General features: G+C 48.6%; 1 protein-coding gene across 4 annotated transcripts in view; it reads left to right on the plus strand.

Annotated features, from left to right (window-relative positions):
• Positions 1–18,836, plus strand: part of FLI1 (Fli-1 proto-oncogene, ETS transcription factor) — a 121,204-nt gene that overhangs the window by 13,167 nt on the left and 89,201 nt on the right. The window contains exon 1 of one of the 4 annotated variants that reach the window (XM_079954560.1): positions 15,379–15,576. The exons of the other annotated variants lie outside the window; for them this stretch is intronic. Within the exon in view, the coding sequence (XP_079810686.1) occupies positions 15,559–15,576 (18 nt within the window). The 5' untranslated portion in view covers positions 15,379–15,558. Of the gene's footprint in view, positions 1–15,378; positions 15,577–18,836 lie in introns of those variants that run through there. 4 annotated transcript variants of the gene reach the window in all.

Consider the following 18,836-nt stretch of genomic DNA (forward strand, 5'->3'; position numbering starts at 1 on the left):
CTGCCCGGACGCTGAGGTCCAGCACTGAGGGCCTTCTGGCAGTTCCCTCACTGCGAGAAGCCAAGTTACAGGGAACCAGGCAGAGGGCCTTCTCGGTAGTGGCGCCCGCCCTGTGGAACGCCCTCCCATCAGATGTCAAAGCGATAAACAACTACCTGACATTCAGAAGACATCTTAAGGCAGCCCTGTTCAGGGAAGTTTTTAATGTGTGATATTTTAGTGTATTTTTGGTTTCTATGGAAGCCACCCAGAGTGGCTGGGGAAACCCAGCCAGATGGGCGGGGTACAAATAATAAATTATTATTATTATTATTATTATTATTATTATTATTATTATTATTATTATTCCCAAACAATGTATGGACCAAATTGCAATTATTTTTCAAAATTCAATATTTTCTCTCCAAATTTTGCAGTTCAAATCCTGGCTCACTCCAAATCTTGACATTTGGGTTTGGTCACAACTTGGTCTTCGTTCTCTGCCTGTAAAATGGGGTGAAATTGTGAAAAGGGATGAAATGAGGTTCAGAGGAGGCTATGCTGCAGATGTAATTTTTGAGAAGGAATGACCAACGTTACTTAGATCTATCCTGCCTTTCAAAATCCCCTGTGTCTGAAAGGTGTGCAAAGTGGGCAACTTTGTGTGTTTTTACCAAGCTTGAGAAAGGACCTGTTTGCCATCTGAATAAATTCAGTGCGCAATTTCTTGCTTTTTCAAAAATGGGTTTTCACACAGCCATAATGTTTTTGGTCTCTCACAAAGAAGCACATTCATGGAGGGTGAATGGAAACAATATTTTGCTTGTTCTTGGCATTGGCCTGTCTGGAAGGTTTGCAAAGCCAGAGAGAGAGAGAGAGAGAGAGAGAGAGAGAGAGAGAGAGAGAGAGAGAGAGAGAGAGAGAATGAATTGTTGATAGCTAAAAACATCAATGTTTTCACTAGACAGAAAACTATTACAACTGCTGACAAATTGTGACACTTCCACCTTATCAGTTTTGTGCTCTGTCATGTCATGTAGTAACAATGGTTTGCAGAGAGAACTTCTGCCTAAGTAGCAAAATGACTGCGCAATGGAGCGATTCATTTCCATGTATTCTAATTACATTTCTATCCTATGTTTCCTTCCATGGGTTGTACATGATTCTCCCCATTCCCTCTTTTACCTTCATAACAACTGTGCAAAGTAGGTCAGGCAGAGAGATGGCGAGTGGTCCCAGGGCAACACAGCGAGCTGCATGGCTGAGTGGGGAATTTGAACACTGGACTCCAGGCATGGGCATAGCTGGGGGGGGCACCTGCCCCCTTAGATAAAGTAAAACAATAGAAATACTTAATTAACTGACCAATCACTTCAGTTGTGCTCCCCTAACAAAAATCCTGCCTACACCCAGGTCCTAGTCTGTCAGGGAGACTGCTACACAACTGCTACACAACACTGGCAATAATGATGACTGGACTTGGTAATGGTGACTTTTCAGAGGACAGCATTTGCTACAGTTCTTTGGTCATGGGTTCATGGTCAGGGTTGGTTCGAGACATTGTGCTGCCTGAGGCAGAAGAGCAAAAAGGATTGTCCCCAATGCACTTAGTGGGATACTTCTTTCAGTGGCAAAACATTTTGTGCAAGCAGAATGTTTCTTTCCATGAGCAGAACATTGTTGCACAAGCAAACTCACAAGCAGGTTGCAGGTAACTATGCTGCAGAACAGATTGTGCACTGTGTGTTTTCATTAGCTCTGAATTCCTCTGTTGGGTAAAGTCAAAACTCACCTGTTCACAAGAGCAATAGCCCTTGCACTAGTAGACATAGAAAGCCTTAAACGGCTCAGGGCTGCAATACCGCAAGGATTGCCTCTCTCCATATGAACCTGCCCAAACACTGAGATCATCCTTTGAGGCCCTTCTTTGTGTGACTCCCCCATGAGAGGTCTGGAGGGTGGCAACATGAGAACAGGCCTTTTCTGCAGTGGCTCCCCATCTGTGGAATGCTCTCACCAGAGAGGTTCAGCTGATGCCTTGATTATACAGTGGTACCTCGGGTTAAGAACTTAATTCATTCAGGAGGTCCGTTCTTAACATGAAACTGTTCTTAACCTGAGATACCACTTTAGCTAATAGGGCCTCTTGCTGCCGCTGCACGATTTCTGTTCTCATACTGAAGCAAAGATCTTAACTCGAGGTACTATTTCTGGGTTAGTGGAGTTTGTAACCTGAAGTGTCTGTAACCCAAGGTACCACTGTACACCTTTAGGCACCAGGCAAAATGTTCCTCTTTGGCTATTTGACATCCAGTGCCCTTTTAAATGTGTGCAGAGGGGGGTGTTATTGGTTTGTTGTCGTATTGTATTATGGTTATTGGTTTGTATTATGTATTTTGTGGTTTTTATATTGTAATTTTATGTTGTGAACCACCCTGCAGATGAAGGATATATACAAATTTTACCGTAATAATAATAATAATAATAATAATAATAATAATGTTGGATAATTCCCACTGTCTCCTTCACCACATGTGAAGGTATTTAGTACTCCAGTCTGGCCAAGTTATTTTGGAATCTGGGCCAGAAAGTCCCACAAGTTTTTCTCCCTTGGAATACAAATACAGTAGCAATACATTAAATAACTAACAAGTTACTGTCCTTTTATGAAACCCAAAATTCTCTGCCTAATGGTAGGACTGGCTCTGCCCATGATTGTGGGAGAGTTGGGGGAAAATAAGAACCCTGTTCCTACATATCTCTTACAGCCAGGGTTACACAGAGGCAGGGCAGAGGAAAGGACTGCCTCAATAGGTCCAGTTTGGCCCAGGTGGATGCTGTCTGGGTTAAGCCAGGACCACCATTCCAATAGATTTCTATGAAGCAATCTGACAGCACAGAACAGCACAGACTGCCATCAACAAAACTGCAGTACAGTGGTACCTCGGGTTACATACGCTTCAGGTTACAGACTCCACTAACCCTGAAATAGTGCTTCAGGTTAAGAACTTTGCTACAGGATGAGAACAGAAATCGTGCTCCGGCGGCGCGGCAGCAGCAGGAAGCCCCATTAGCTAAAGTGGTGCTTCAGGTTAAGAACAGTTTCAGGTTAAGTACAGACCTCCGGAACGAATTAAGTACTTAACCTGAGGTACCACTGTATAGTAAATTCAGCAGCCACTAGGCCCTTGATCACGTTCAAAAACCTTCTCCTGACAGCAGAGGGACACGGCAAAGGGATGGTATCCATAATATACAAAATACTGCTCCAAAATCCCACAAACCCCCTTGATGCAATCAAAAAACAATGGGAACATGACATAGGCTATTAAATAAACCCCACTCGATGGATTAGAATGTGGTCTAAACCTCCCTTTAAACCCATCTCAGCCAAAAGAAGGGAACTCACTCTGAAACTCACCTACATGTGGTACTTAACACCACAGAAATTGGTGCTGATATACCCAGGAACCTCACCAAAATGTTGGAGACGCTGCACCTCCACAAGCACATACCTTCACATGTGGTGGGAATGCCCCCAAATCCAACCCTTCTGGACAGTAGTCCTACAAGAGATATGCAAAATAACTAAACAGGTATTAGAACTCACCCCAGAACTGGCCCTACTGAACATCTTCCAAGACCACTCACATTATACAGAGCTTATAACCCCCCTACTCTCAGCAGCCAAAAGCCTCATAGCCAGACACTGGAGAGACCTGTCAGGAGTGAATATGGACCAGTGGTACCAAATTGTATGGGAGACAGCCTTACTAGAAAAGCTAACCAATAAACTGAAACTGACATGGGGACAAATAGAAGAGGACACCTTCACCCCAGTATGGCTCCCCTTTATCACATACACAGCCCAACAAGACAACAACAAGAACCCACCAGCAGCATACAAATCAATCTGGCTTACCTGAACCAACAAGCCCCACCATCCCAAATGCAAACAAACCCCACTGCAGCCAACCACAGACAACCAACCACACCCTGCCCCCTAAGAACTCTCACTACCAAGGAAATGTAAAAAACGAATAGAAAGAGAACCTACCCAGTTGATGCTGACACAAAACCCCACATGTACACTGTGCAAAAGAATATAAGCCTCTCCACCCCACCCCTCCTCCCCCCTCTTCTTCCCTAACCTTATACTGTACTCAACACTAATGCCTCACAACAAATGTAACTCATTTGTAAGAAAGACTGTACAACCTGAAAAAAAGAGACAAGACATGAACTTTTGTAAACCAAGAAAATCTTTAATAGAAAAATTATCAGAGAAAAAACAAAACTGCAGTATGTCCCAATCTAAACAAGCTTCTCTCTGCCTGCCCTGGATACATCGCTAGTGTCTCTGTTTCTGGGTTCTGTCTTTTTGTCACACTCTGCTGTGACCAAGATATGGAGCCCAGGGTGATGCTGTGCAGATGAAGCAAACTCCCTTTTTGATAGATCCCACTGGATTCTATAGGGCAAAATTAAGAAAAGGTTGCAAACAGCAAGACCTTCTAGTAGGGGCATAACCCACAATAAACCAGGGGTGGTATTCAATTCACTTTTACACAGAGTAGACCCACTAATTCTCAGTAAAAGTGTGTCACCAAGGGCAGCTCTCACCACCCCTGCCCTGCTGCCATCATTGTGGTACCACTTGGAACACACTTCTGCCTTCTCCCATAAGAGATGAGTGCCATTCACTTCTATGGAAAACAGGAAAATGCTGAGCTGGGGGGACCCTGGTGGGATGGGGTAAACACTGGCTTCAAGGGGTTGTGCACCAGAAGGGGTGGGGAGAGGAAAACACCCAGGATCCCTGCAACATGCCAGCCTTTTCTCTGCCCCCACTCATCAGAATGACAAGCATTTCACCAGTTAATAACAAGCATCTGGAGACAGAAAAAGTTGCATAAGTCATTTTCCATGTTTTGCTGGTTAGTGATGGATATTTGGGGCACTCTCACAGGGGCAGGAATGGGTGCAAAAGGACCAAGTGGCTGAGGGCCGAGAGGAGGAAAGTTGCTCTGCCCTCCTGGTTCCCCTTTCTTGCCCATGTTGTTGTTGTTGTTTAGTCATTTAGTCATGTCTGACTCTTCGTGACCCCATGGACCAGAGCACACCAGGCACTCCTGTCTTCCGCTGCCTCCCGCAGTTTGGTCAAACTCATGTTCATAACTTCGAGAACACTATCCAACCTTCTCGTCCTCTGTCGTCCGCTTCTCCTTGTGCCCTCCATCTTTCCCAACATCAGGGTCTTTACCAGGGAGTCTTCTCTTCTCATCAGCTTCAGGATCTGTCCTTCCAGTGAGCACTCAGGGCTGATTTCCTTCAGAATGGAGAGGTTTGATCTTCTTGCAGTCCATGGGACTCTCAAGAGTCTCCTCCAGCACCATAATTCAAAAGCATCAATTCTTTGGCGATCAGCCTTCTTTATGGTCCAGCTCTCACTTCCATACATCACTACTGGGAAAATCATAGCTTTAACTATACGGACCTTTGTTGGCAAGGTGATGTCTCTGCTTTTTAAGATGCTGTCTAGGTTTGTCAATGCTTTTCTCCCAAGAAGCAGGCGTCTTTTAATAGATAGCCCCTTTCTTCCCACAAGTCTTTGCCAGCTCAGGCTTTGCACTGTGGGGGGAGGGCATAGGCATAGGCATAGCTAGGAAAATCGATGAAAATACTTAACTAAAAGTAGAGATTGCAAAAAGATTTTGACAGATTTTTCTGGGCACTTGGGGGTCAAAAGAAAGTAACTGAAAACAACTGTCGTTGAGACATTTCATTCTGAATCTGCTTGTGTTCCTGGACCCATAAATGCAAGCCAGGCATCTGCCCTGGGCACATGACACACTCAGTGGGCACCACAAGCAATCGTGCTGAGACAATGTTGCCTGAAATCACCCCAATGAATGGCCGTAGCAAAGAGCCATGAGAAAAAAGCCAACTCATTGTGCAGTGCGAAGCTCAAGGCTGCTTGCGTCAGCTGCAGATACAAAGCAACGTCACAAATCAGGAACCGACCAGCTCTTCATCACATAAGAAGTGGACTGAGCCAAAGACACCTAGCAGCCTGCGGTACAATTTGGATCCACGTATCTTAGCGTCAATTGGTTTGCTCCATCAAGATCCTTTTAAAGCCATCCTGGGGCCTGAATGTGGCCCTTCAGGCCTTTGTGTCTGGTCCCCAGAACCCTCTTCACACCTCCCTCCCAGGGCCACACCTCTCACTGGCCCTGTAGTTTTTTTCCTGGCTGGAATGGGCCCCTGAACTCTGGATAGCTCAGCTGGTCAGAGCATGGTGCTGATAATGCCACGGTTGAAGGTTCGATCCCCGTGTGGGACAGCTGCGTATGCCTGCATTGCAGGGAGTTTGACTAGAATGATCCTCAGGGTCCCTTCCAACTCTATGATTCCATGAGCTCAATATTGTTCTGATTGTGCCTCTTAGCCAGTGGCGAAGCGGCGTGCTCCAGCACCGTGGGCAGAGCACAGGCAGGGGCGTGGCTAGCGTGCGTCCCGGGGGGGGCATGGCACACATCCTGGGGGTGTGGCACACCGCCTGCAGGGGCGTGGTACCTAGTGCACTGGGGAGTTCACACGGCATGTGTCGGGGGGGCAGCCGCAGTGGTACCCCCCTCCCTGGTGCTGGGGGTGGTGCACTCTCCCCGCCCCCCCATTCCTCTGCCAGTGCTCTTAGCTTGACTAAATGGAAGCTAGGAAGGAGTGTGTAGGAGTGTGTGTGTGTGTGTGTGTGTGTGTGTGTGAGAGAGAGAGAGAGAGAGAGAGAGAGAGAGAGAGAGAATAGAAACTAACCTATTATGCAAAGGCAAAATTTACATTCACTGTCCCACCCACTTTTGCTTCTGGCTCCACCCACCACTGGCCCTTCTCTCTCTCTTTCTCTCTCTCTCTCTCTCTCTCTCACACACACACACACACACACACACACACACACTGTTTTCCTCCCACTTCAGGATGGAGGTAGTCAAGCTGAGACTGAGTAGGCATCTGCTGTGGCAGATCCTTCTTGGTGGCATCTGTGTGTGTTACTTGGAGTAAGTCACAGTCCATCTGGATGAAGGAGAAGATTGTAAAGCCTTCTTTTCTCCAGACCAATACAAGACTCTTCAGGGGGCCAGGGAAAGTCCTGTGCAATTTGCAAAGCTCCTTCTTCTGCCAACACAGCTGGTTCAATAAATGGTAAAACTTAAGGCTGCCTGACATGATTCTCATTCTTAGATCCACATCCACACTCCCTCCCTTAAGCCAAACATGTTGCTAAACTCCTGGCTTACAGTGCTTCAAGGAAAACTCCATGGGCTTGAGAGAGAGAGAGAAATACGCCTTATGCTCACTTACTTGGGAGTAAGCCCCACTGAACTCAGAGGGACTTACTTCTGAGTAGACATGTATGTATAGGATTGTGCGGTCAATCAGCAGCATAGATTAAAACATGTATTTTAGTTAATACAAAAACTTATTTAAAAAATAAAATATGTGCCAACCTTTTTAAACATTTGAATGAACCATTTTCACACAGCTTTAAAATAAATCAGCAGCTTTTTTTCATCCTAGGACAATCTTCACCTTGTTATTTTAAATCATCATCAGCTGCAATGAGTTTTTTTTTTTTTTTAATAATACTTTAAAGGTATCACTTGGAGTTAAAGAAAAGAGCAACGTTATTTATCCTGGAAAATTCAACAGGCTGAAGCTGTTAAAAAGAAAACAGCTAAAAAAAAAAAAAAAGGCAAGAAAGCAAAATAGGCACAGGGGATCGGCTTTTACACTGCAAAAGTCTCTTGCTTTTCCAGACACCAGAATCCAAGTAACCAAATCCCCCTTCAGTTAATTCACTAACTCTGCTGACCTTCTAAAGGTTCCATTATTTCTGTGACTTATAGAAAAATGCACCTCTAAGAAAACAGACTTCAGCTCCTCTGCACATTTTGCAACCCAGACTGCCTCGCCACTTCTCCACCCCCCCCCCGCCGCCTGCCCCCTTTCTCAGTAGGGGAGGGGGATGCTAGGGGAGGGCGTGGGGGGAAGCCTTAAATCTTTCCTTCAAATCTCCAAATATATGAAGTCTGAGGAACAAATTCAAAGCAGGCACGGACGCCTGAAGAGAAGTTAGAGGGAGAAATATTCCGTTTCATTCAAGCGCATCAAGGGTCTAGCTGGAGTCTTGTTTGGCTAAGGTCAGACGAGACTGGGCTCTCCAATAAAAATAAATCTCAAATTAATTATGGCCTCAAGCGAGGGGCCAGACGTTTGGAGCTGGTGTGCTGCAGTCTGGTTTTTGGGAATTCGTTTTTTCTTCTTCTTCCTCCTCCTCTTCCTCCTCCCTCCTCCCTCCACCACTTTAAGTTTACAATATTGGAGCGAAATGGGGAAGAGAAAGCGAGGTCTCTTTTACATGTGGCCTTCCAGACGTGTATGGTGGACTCTAGGATCCCTTCAGCCTCAGCCAAAATGACCCTCGGCCAGAGATTATGAGAGTCAAGCAACTTCTGGAAGGACACGGACTCCCCATTCCTGGACTGGGGGGGGCGTGTACCCAAAGAGAAATCCCGTATCTATTCAGAAAGAAAGAAAGAAAGAAAGAAAGAAAGAAAGAAAGAAAGAAAGAAAGAAAGAAAGAAAGAGCTTGAGATAACAAAACCTAAACTACAGCTCCAGCATGGAGTAAGAAAACTAATGATGTCAGTGCTTCTGAGCATGTGCAAAATTCCTACTTTGTTGGGACGACTGCTTGGCTGAGATATGTGTGCTGCTTTGGGGGGGGATTTTTTGTCCTTGTTAATGCTAAAAACCTATGGAAGTTGCTACTCCCCTCTCCGTCACCATGGGAGCCAACTCCTAGGGGCAACTCCAGCCTCCCCCCATACAATACTTGAGGTGGCTACTCCCCACAAAGTTGATGGGCATTGCCATTGACATGGTGTGAGTGTGCCACACCTTGTGTTTGATTCATAGCTGTCAACGTTTCCCTTTTTTAAAGGGAAATTCCCTTATTCCGAATAGGATTCCTCGCAAAAAAAGGAAAAAGTTGACAGCTATGGTTTGATTATGTGGAGTGGGGCTTACCTGCCCCCCCCATATTTTATTCAAGTTGGCACCCCTGCCCCCCCAAAGGAATCTTATGCCTGTTATCCTAGGCATACATCAATTTGCCCAAAGGCTCATTATCATTGCCATACCTGTATTTCCATATTGAGCAGGGTGTGTGGGTGTGGACTTCCCCTGCTGAATATCTGCCTGTTTCATAGCTGTTAAGGAAGAGTTAACAAACAAACAAACAAGCAAGCAAGCAAGCAAAGGATTATTCTGTCTAGTTCTGCTGAAGACTGCAGTTCAAGCCTTGCTAACTTCAGCCGAAAGGAAGTCCCCAGTCTTTCTGGATGAAGTCCTTAGCTTAAGTCACTGCCTTGTTTCTGTGTGTGTGTGTGTGCGCGCGCGCGCGCGCTTGTGTGCGCAAAGTGTGGAATCCTGCCTATGTGAAAGATAATGAGAGGCTTTCCCTCGATCTGTGAATGAGCTAGGATCTCCCTCTGCTGCTGTCTGTTTGCAGATCCAAGCCAAGTGGAAGAACTTCCAGTTCTTCTGGCAACCTTGCATCCGGATCCTTCGCTCATCCGGGGGTCGGCTGAAATGTCTAACTGACGTTCACTGCCCCCCACCCCCCCATAATGGTTTTAGGGGGACTGGATTGTGGAAGCAATGAATGTGATTTATAACTTCTCTTCAAACTCCTTTGATTTCAGCACTGTTGACAGCTATATTGTAAGCTCCTTGGGGGCGAGCACTTCTCTCTCCCGCTTCTGAAACTGTAAAGCCTCCGGTCCGTTCACAGTGCTCTATAATAACCACAATGCATGCGAAAGAGGACTCGCTAGGCTTCTTTTTAAGCCAGATCGGATCGGTAAAGGGAAACTTCCCGGAAGAGTGGAGCCCGAAGCAAGTCTCATTTGGATCCACGGGGAGTTCTGCCTTACATGCATAGAATTTCAGCCTGGGGAATCAGTAGCTTATACGTGGAGCAGCGATATAGATGCACAAAATGTTACTGCAAAAACGATAATTCTGTAGTATGGCCAGCATTTTGCATAGTTACTTGGGAGCAGATTTCTGCTGCAGTCAATGGAACTTAGTTCCAAAGAATTCGGATCCTGTGCATTTTTGCCAAGATGTTTTACGGAGTTTCAAGTAAGAAGGCATAGAATTGCAGCAGGGTGTGTGTGTGTCCATGTTCCCAGTGTGTGTGTGATATGGACATAGACACCAGCGAGGTATCAAGGGGTATTTTTCTTGCATAGGTGTGTAGCATAGGGTTCGATCCTAAGCACAGAGTTCATTGTGGATGCAAGAGACAATTCCTGCATCGCAAGGGGGCTGGACTAGATGCCCTTTGGGGTGCCTTCCAACTCTACAATTATATGATTCAGTGATGCGGTCTAAGCATTTCTCACCGAATCCGTAGCATAATCGCGTTCTTGTGCAGTCCACGGTTGCTTTAAACGATAAATGGCGTAAGGGGTGGTGGATTCCACTATCCTGATTTGATTGATTGATTGATTGATTGATTGATTGAACGACGGTATTAAATACTGCCCTCCAGTGATCCCATCTTTTCTGGAGCTCCTCTACAGCCGGATCCTATGCAAAGTGAGCCACGCCCAGTCTGGGTTTGAGAGCCATCCGGAGACACGCTGGGGGACTCAGCGCCGGATTGAAATGGAGACCCCTTTAGGAAAGAGGCTCCCAGCATTCCTAGGCATGCTTACTCGAAAGTAAGTCCCATCGAAATCGATGGCATTTACTTCTAAGTCAGCAAAACCAGTAGGATGGTTTTGCGCTCATTTGAACTGATTTGCGAAGTTTGTTGAACATCTTATTTTAAAATTTCATTGTGATATGCTGCTCTACCCCCGCCCCCCCAAAAAAGTAATATCTTAAAAAAGAGAGAGGAAAACTATCCTGACATTTAAAAAAATTGTTTCCAAATATCCCTTGGCATCCCTATTAAGTCGTAAACTTTCAAGGCGGACTCTTGAATAGAGACAAAACAGAAACAAAAGGTCGAATTGAGAGTTTGCAAAAATTGTTTTCCAGTTGCATGAAGAACGCAAGGCAGCCGCCCGCCCGCCCGGGTTCATCCGACGCATCAAGAAAGGCTTGGAAATAGTACCTTGTCCATTTACCTCCCTCGCTACTATCCCCGTTTACTTGTCAAAGCGTCGCTGAATGTTCCCGCGGCTGACAAGCAGGAAATGTTAGGGTGATTCGTATCTTTCGCCGGTCTTCAGCCAGACCTCTTGGGCCTGCGAGTAGGATGTGGCCTGAAAGTAAGTTTCGTCCACGAGACTTACTTCGGAGTAGACGTGCCTAGCCTGGCTGTGACTGACAGTGCGCAGTGGCCTGTCAGCTAGCTCAGGATCTTGCTGAGTCCTCTCTGAGGCGATCCAGCGCCGGCTCGGTGGCTTAGATCCCACTGATGTCAGTGGGGTTTCAGCAGCTTAACTCTGAGGCTGCGCTTAGCGCCTGATCTTCCTGCAGGTGAGGGAGACTTGCCGAAGGAAGCGGGCAGAAAGAAGGAATTGCTGGAAGTGATCAACCCGAGGGAAAGCCGGGATTGGGGGGAGCTATCGGCCAATTCCGTCTCTTTGTTGGCTTGATCACTGTATACAGCGATGTATATACGTACGTGTGTGTGTGTGTGTGTGTGTGTGTAGATAGATAGAGGAGGTGAGAATCTCGTGCGTTCCAATTTTCGCGATCCTTTTACTTGTCAAAGGCACCCCAATTCTTTTCTTGTTGCCTTTGGGGGGGGGCGATAACAGGCGGCCTGATCCCTTCTGATGCTTCTCTTGTCCACACCTGCGTTTTATTAGAACTTAACTAGGAAAGGAAATTGGTTCAGATCTCGGCTTCCAGTATAAAAGGCGGAGGAGCCCAGATCGCTGGAAGACGAGCCCTTTCGGAGCGCTTTCTAGCCCCCTTTTTGCCTCGGATCATTTCCACAAACTTTCTCTGTTTCAGATCTTGACATTCACGGCCAGGTTTTAATGGCAGGCGACCTCAGGTCACCTGAAGATCAGTATATGGCGCACAAAAACACCAGGCAGCGACCGGGATGGCTTGCTCTTCTCAATCGATATGGGCGCTGCTTAATAATAATAATAATAATAATTATACCACGCCCATCTGACTGGGTTCCCCCAGCCACTCTGTGCGTCTTCCAACATACATAAAACCTCTTGTTCTTCCTGATGCCATTTAGAATTAGACTGCGCTGCTGTGCACATCTACTCGAAAGTAAACTCCCCCGGATCCAATGGTTCTTCTGAGCAAGCACGCATTGGTTCGGGTTGCAAACTTTAAGAAAGCGACATCTGGGTCAGAGGAGGATGGGGGGGGGATTTCCCTTTTCCTCCCTTCTCCCCCACTGGAGTTTGCCATGTCGTGGTGAAGCGGAGGGAGGGAAGTTGTTGGTTAGTAGAGACAAGCAACCGGCCAGCCAAGGGTTAAGCCTGGTGCCTTTGCGCGGCCTGCCAGCCAGCCCCCGTGGCCCCGGGCGGAGGGGACCTGACCCCGCTAGCAGCATCCAGATGTGGGCTGCTCTCCGGGGACACCGCGGCAGAGCAGCGCTCGGATTGTAAAAAGGAGACGAGGCGGCGGGGCGGGGGGAGGCGGTGGTCCTGTCCCCAGCCTTAGCCCCCCACCCCACCAGAGACTGGCTGGCTGGCAAGGCGGGAGCCCCCGACTGGGTGGGGTGAGTGGAGTGGAATGGATGGGGGCTGATTTCTGGAGAAGGGGAGACAGAGGGAGGGGCCAGGGAGGCTTCTCCGCCGCCGAGGAAGTCAAACATCCAACTACCCGAGCGCCGCGCCTCCGCGTGCGCGGCATCCTAAACAAACCTCCCCTTCTGGACGGGAGGGGCAAAGGGACTTGGGCTTTTGCTTGAGACAGACACACACACACTGGCTGGACTAACAAAACCGGAAGAGGGGGGAGGAGGAAAGGCTGGACCTTGCATGAGGTAACCATCTTTTGTGGAGGGGGGGGGGCTGTAGAGAGAGATGTTGACAGTGAACTGCTGGGTCGGGGGGCTGAGGCTGCGTGTGGGGATAACTCCTTTTCCAATTTCTGCTCCGTTTCCTTGGAAGACAACCCCCACCCCCGCGCGCGCGTCTTTCCATTCTTCTCTGTCGCACAAGAACGGTTGGAAGCGTTGGGTGTTGGGGCTACTTTGGGAGGGAGAGAGATTTGTTTGAACAGTGCATGGCTTTGAGTGTTTGGGGAGTTTGTCCAGATCATTCTCTCATATATATATATATATATATATATATATATATATATATATATATGAATCTCCAACCGTCGCCGCTCGTTAGATGGAAACGCTCCGCCAGACCCTCAAATCCCAGATCCTGCAGGGAATATCCCAGAAGAAATCAGAAACAAATCGGGCTTTCGTCCGGGTTTGTCTGGGTTCTGCTGGCCGGTCGCGCGATCCTGTGTACTTTTACTTGAAAGTAGGTCCCACTGAGTAGAATCATAGAATTGTAGAGCTGGAAGGGACCCTAAGGATCATCTAGTCCGGTAAGGTGGGACTTCCGTGGGGCTGAGCTCCGTTGGGGATTTACTTCCGAGTAAATCTGCCTATTCGCAGGTTTGGGCTTCGAGAAAAGAGGCAGAGAGGATCGGACTTCTTTTCAATCCTTTTTTTGACATTGGGTCCCCTCACCGTCCGCCCTGAGTCTCAGACCTATTTCCACCATCAAAACCGGCAAGGGACGTCTCCTATGTCCCTTGCACCTAGTCCTAAGCGGGGGGAGTTTGTTTCGTAATAGAAAAACATACTCGAAATTAAGCGTCTCCTTATATATAGATACACTCCATCAATTGCTTGGCGCGCATGTGAATCTGTCCTAAAACTGCCCCAGACCCCCAAACGCAGTAAATTTGGCACAGTCCCTCTCACTTGAAATGAGCAAACGTCTCTCCACACTTTGGAGAACTCAGGAACCCTTTACTTCCGAGTAGCCATCATTGGGATGCCGCTGCATCTCAGCTGTCCTGCAACGCAAAAACGTTAAAATGCCGATTGGCTGCAGTGCTGACCAGGATATCACCCGAACAGGTTGCTCAAGAAGGTCAGTTTGTGGCTCCAGGAACCATTCCGTAGTACAAATGCTGTATTATTGAGAAGAAGGTGCAGAAAATAAAGAACAGGGGTCCCCAGAAAGGCTGCAGTCCTAGCTCCGCTTACTTGGGAGTAAACCCTATTTCATTTAATAGGATTTACCTTTGAGTAGACATGGTTAGGGTCGCGTTGCAAAGCTGCAATCCTCCGGTCGGGCTGCAATCCGAAACAAATTTACAAAGGAGTAAAGCGCACTGAAGCCCGTGGGACTTGCTTACAGGGAAGTACGCTTAGGATCACCCTGTTAACTAGGAGTAAGTTCCATTGAATTCCGTGGTCTTTGAGTAGACATGAATAGGATGCCACTCTTGGCTTATTAAATTCGGTGGCAAACAATGCTTTACTGTATTTTATTTCGAAAATCAAGAAATCTTGTGGCTTTCGGTTACGCGAAGCCAGCGAAAAGGTTCAGGCTCTCACTATACACACATACACGTATACACGTGTCCACCCACGGTTGCCTCGCGCCTTACCTTAGTTGCCCTTTTCCTGGCAATAAACGGGAGTTTTGAGTTCCCTGTTAGGAACGGGGGAGGGGAAAAGCCAAACAAAGGAAAAATCCTCCAGAAACCGTTCCATGAAACGCCTGTTGAATATTGACAACCAAGTGGTTTTGTCATCTATCCAAAAGAGCACACTGACACATTTAACCGTAAGAAATCAAATCAAATTTGGTAGGCTGGGGTGAACGAGAGCCTTCCCCCATCCCCGACGTAATTAACCTCCGGACGGGAAAACGCCTTATGAATGATTTATTTATTTTACAAATTGCATGTGAAGGAAAACGGGAATTAATGGCTCAAATTGGGATCCTGCAACGGATCTGTATCCTACTGAATTTCCGGATAAATAGAGCCAAGATCGCAGCGTCGGGCACCTTTAAATAGATCTGTCTGAAGAGCTGGGGGAAAAAAATATCCCCCCAGATGTCCGGGAGAGGAGAGCCGAGTGGGGGCTCCTTGCCTCTCCTGACCAGCCAGCCAAAATCCTGCAGGAGCCGGAGGGAGCGCCCCGAGTCCTGAAGCGCGCTCCGGGGTCTCGCTCCTTATCTAACCCCAGCAAATATCCTGCCAGCTTTTTAAAAAAAGAAGTTCTCCTCCTCTTCGGATCCAGCAGGGCCGGCCCAGGCGCGGCGGGGAGCGAAGTTTCCTCCTCGAGTGACTTCACTTCCCAAAGTGAGCTGGGGAAAAAAGTTTCATCCGGTTAACTGTCGCTCTTTTGCTTTGCGGCGAGAGGAGAAGCGGAGGAGGCAGGCCGGGCGGGCGGGCGCGGAACAGAGTCGGGGCTGAAGCGGGCGGCGTAGCGCGGGCGCGGAGCTCAACCGGGTCAATGTGCGGACTCCCGGGACGCCGGACTGGGAAGCGCGCTCGATGGACGGGACCATTAAGGTAAGGGGGGGTGAAACTGGGGGAACCAGGACGGATGAAGAGGTGGATGGATGGATGCGGAGCGAGAGGCGCGCAGGGACCAAGTGTTGGGGGGCAGAACTGGGAAGAGGGCTGCTGTGGTACTTTTCGAAGGGGGAGGTCCAGGAAGGGTTAAAACCCGGCCGGCGAGCGAGGAGACCCCCCCTCCTGCCCATTCTCCTCTCCTCGCTACTTGGCTTGCGCAGCGTCGGCTGCGATCCTACGCGAAGGGCGCAAGCGGCGCGCGGCAGAGCGCAAGCCTGAGCTGCTTGCCTTCCCTCCAGCTTAGCCACCCCCTCGGCTGGGGAATCGGGGTTGGCAGCATCTGGTGGGATCTTGGGGACGAAATCCAGCAACGAAATCCAGGTCCAGGGTAATCGACATCGGTGCGGCGTCAGGATCTCCGGTTCCCCGCCCTCTGTGTTTTGCAACCCCCCCCACCCCATTTTCAGGGCAACTTCTACCCGCGAAGCGCCTTCCGTCGATTGGGCGCTGCTATTCGCCTGCCTGGCTCCACGCGCGCCCTTCCCACGGCGGGGGCGCCACTGTTCGGGGTTTCTTTGGATTGCTGCGACCGGGGTGGGGTGTCTGAATGTCCCGAGCCCGGCCACTTGGTTGCTGGGACTGGCGCAGTCCCCTTTCAAGGCATGGGCACGGTTGATCCTCGGGCTCGTCTGAACACGCGCTGCTCTACAGAAAAAAAAAAACAAAAACAAAAAAAAAACCAACGCCACACGCGGGGCGAGGGGGCTCCCTTCCTCCACCCCCAGCTCCATTACGGACCTGCTTAATTTCTTGGTCGCCTTTCAGAGGAAGAAAGAGGCGGGGAAGGGATCTTTTAAAGCTTCCGCGTGTCGGGCGGGCCTTCGTTGCGAGGCGCACGAGTTGGATCTGGGCCCCGGGGGGAGGAAAGGGAGCTGGCCCGGAGGGTGCTCTCCCCCACCAAACGTATCTGCCTGTTTTTGGAGATTCGTCGTCGTTGTTGTCGGAATCATAGAAATGTAGATTTGGAAGGGACCCGCAGGGTCATCTAGTCCAGCCCCCTGCAATGCAGGAAAGTTGTTTTGTGTTGTTGTTTTGCCGGCTTCACCAGCAGCCCCTGAAACGGATCAGAGGAGGCGAATGTGCGCAGGGACGCGGCGGGCGGAGAAACAGCCCTAGCGGCTGCCTTGCCTGGGCGGGGCGGCGGCAGCAGCTTCCCTTCCTCTCCTCCCTCCCTCCCTCTCCCGCACCCGCCTCGCCCGCAAGTGATCTCTTGCGGAACCTGCCAGATTCCTCGTAGTGAGTAACAAGTGCAGCATCCCACCCTGCAGGGAGGGTGGAAGGGAGCGGGGAGGGGGAAGGAGCGGGAGACGTCTTGATGACCTGGCAAGGAGGCTGCTGCTGCTGCTGCTGCTGCTGCTGCTACCACGAAGCCTTCAGCTATTTTGCGTCCTAACCACCAACTCTTGGAGAGAAAAAACGTCAGTTTCTCCTTCAGCCTCCCAGGCACTGACTGAAGCCAACTACTCCAACTCCTCCTCCTCTCTGTCTGGACAGAAACACTCCTGAGTAAAACCAGGTGAAGGCAACAGGGCTCTGGGAATTATTTATTTGGGCTTCCAAGATTTTCCCTACCTAGTGGTGAACTTGAGCCCTGGTCCTGGGCAGGAGATGTAGTTTGGCAACATCTGGAGGGCCAGAAGTTCCCTGCCTTTGCCCTTTAGCGAAGTGGTAGAGCCCTGAGCCTGCCAGTAGAGGATGGCAATTTTTTGAATGGAAAGGAAACCCCTCCCTGTATTCAGCAACACATCATTGATGTAATGCCAGGGCCTCTGTGGTGGATTTATACTGGATCATTCATACATCATTCTGCTTTGCTAGTTGTTCTGTGTCGCACAGGTACAGCAAAGGTGCCATTATTGTAGCTGCTTGGGGAGTCTTTTAATAGATCACATATAATAATAATAATAATGGGAATCGGTAAGAGGGAAAGGAACAAGGGAAAGTTCTGTGAATGGTTCAAAGGCTTGCTTTTGTATCCCATCCCAGCTGAACTGCCAAACAGCAGCATGCATTTACAAGTATTTGCTATGGTTGCTGCTAAAAATCTCTGTAATAACTTCTGTGCAACATGAAATATGGGGGAGCACCTACTCCCTTATGACTTTCCCCAGCACCGTTCTTAAGAGCTATGTTTTGTGTTGTCTGGGCCAAAAGTGTATGCTGTATAATAGGCCTCAGGATTGTTTCCATGTGCTTGAACTCCATGTGTAGCTTTATATGGGACCTAATGTGTAAATCAGCCAGTGAGGTGCAATGGTTGGACAGACGGACTATGACCTGGGAGACTAGAGTTCAAATCCCTGCTTGGCCATGAAGCTCACTGGGTGATGGCTAATCACCATCTCTCCACCTGACCTAACTTGCAGGCTTCTTGTGGGGATTAATTGAGGAGGGGTAGAACCATGTTCACCACCTTGAGCTCATTGAAGAAAAAGTGTGGGATAGAAATGCAGTAAATAAATAAAGTTTCCTAGATGCTGCTGGATTCCAGTTGCTGGTGTCTCTGATGGTTGGACAGGTTTTTTTGGAGCCAGGAGTCTAACAACAGTTAAAGTGGGGAGCGGGGGGGGGGGGGGGGCAGTGGAGATCTTTGGCCCTCCAGCTGTTGCTGAACTACCCGTCCCATCAACCCCAGCCAGCCTGGCCAAGAGTCAAGGCTGATAGGAAGTGTCATTTGGCAAACATCGGGAGGGCCACAGGTTGCCCAATCCATGATGTAAAGGACAGTTTACATTTTGGACTCAGGGCAGTGCGACAGGTTCCCCCGCACTGGTGTCGCACCATAGTGCGTTGTGCAGAATGGAAGGCAAGAGGTGATGGGGTGGACACTGAATTTTGGCTTTGGACAGGGGGGCACAGCCAGGGCCGGATTTTGGTTTGGTGAGGTCATAAACTACTGAAGGTAATGGGGCCCTTTATATGGCAGGAGGGGCCCTTTACTTATATCATAGGAGCCTACACAACACAAAACAAAACAAAACACTGTTGCTGTATGTAGGTTTTATTTTATTTGTTTGTTACCTTATATTTTGGAAATGTACATCCAGGGTTTTTTTCCTTTAAATTTTTTGGGGCCCCGCAAGAGAGTGGGGCCCTAAGTTATAGCTTGTTTTGCTTATACATAAATCTGGCACTGGGTGCAGCTGAAATTTGAAAGACCAAAGCCCACCCTTGTCATTACTGCCCCACATAGCTGT

Source organism: Podarcis cretensis (assembly GCF_951804945.1).
Source record: "Podarcis cretensis genome assembly, chromosome: 15".
Lineage (NCBI taxonomy): Eukaryota > Metazoa > Chordata > Lepidosauria > Squamata > Lacertidae > Podarcis > Podarcis cretensis.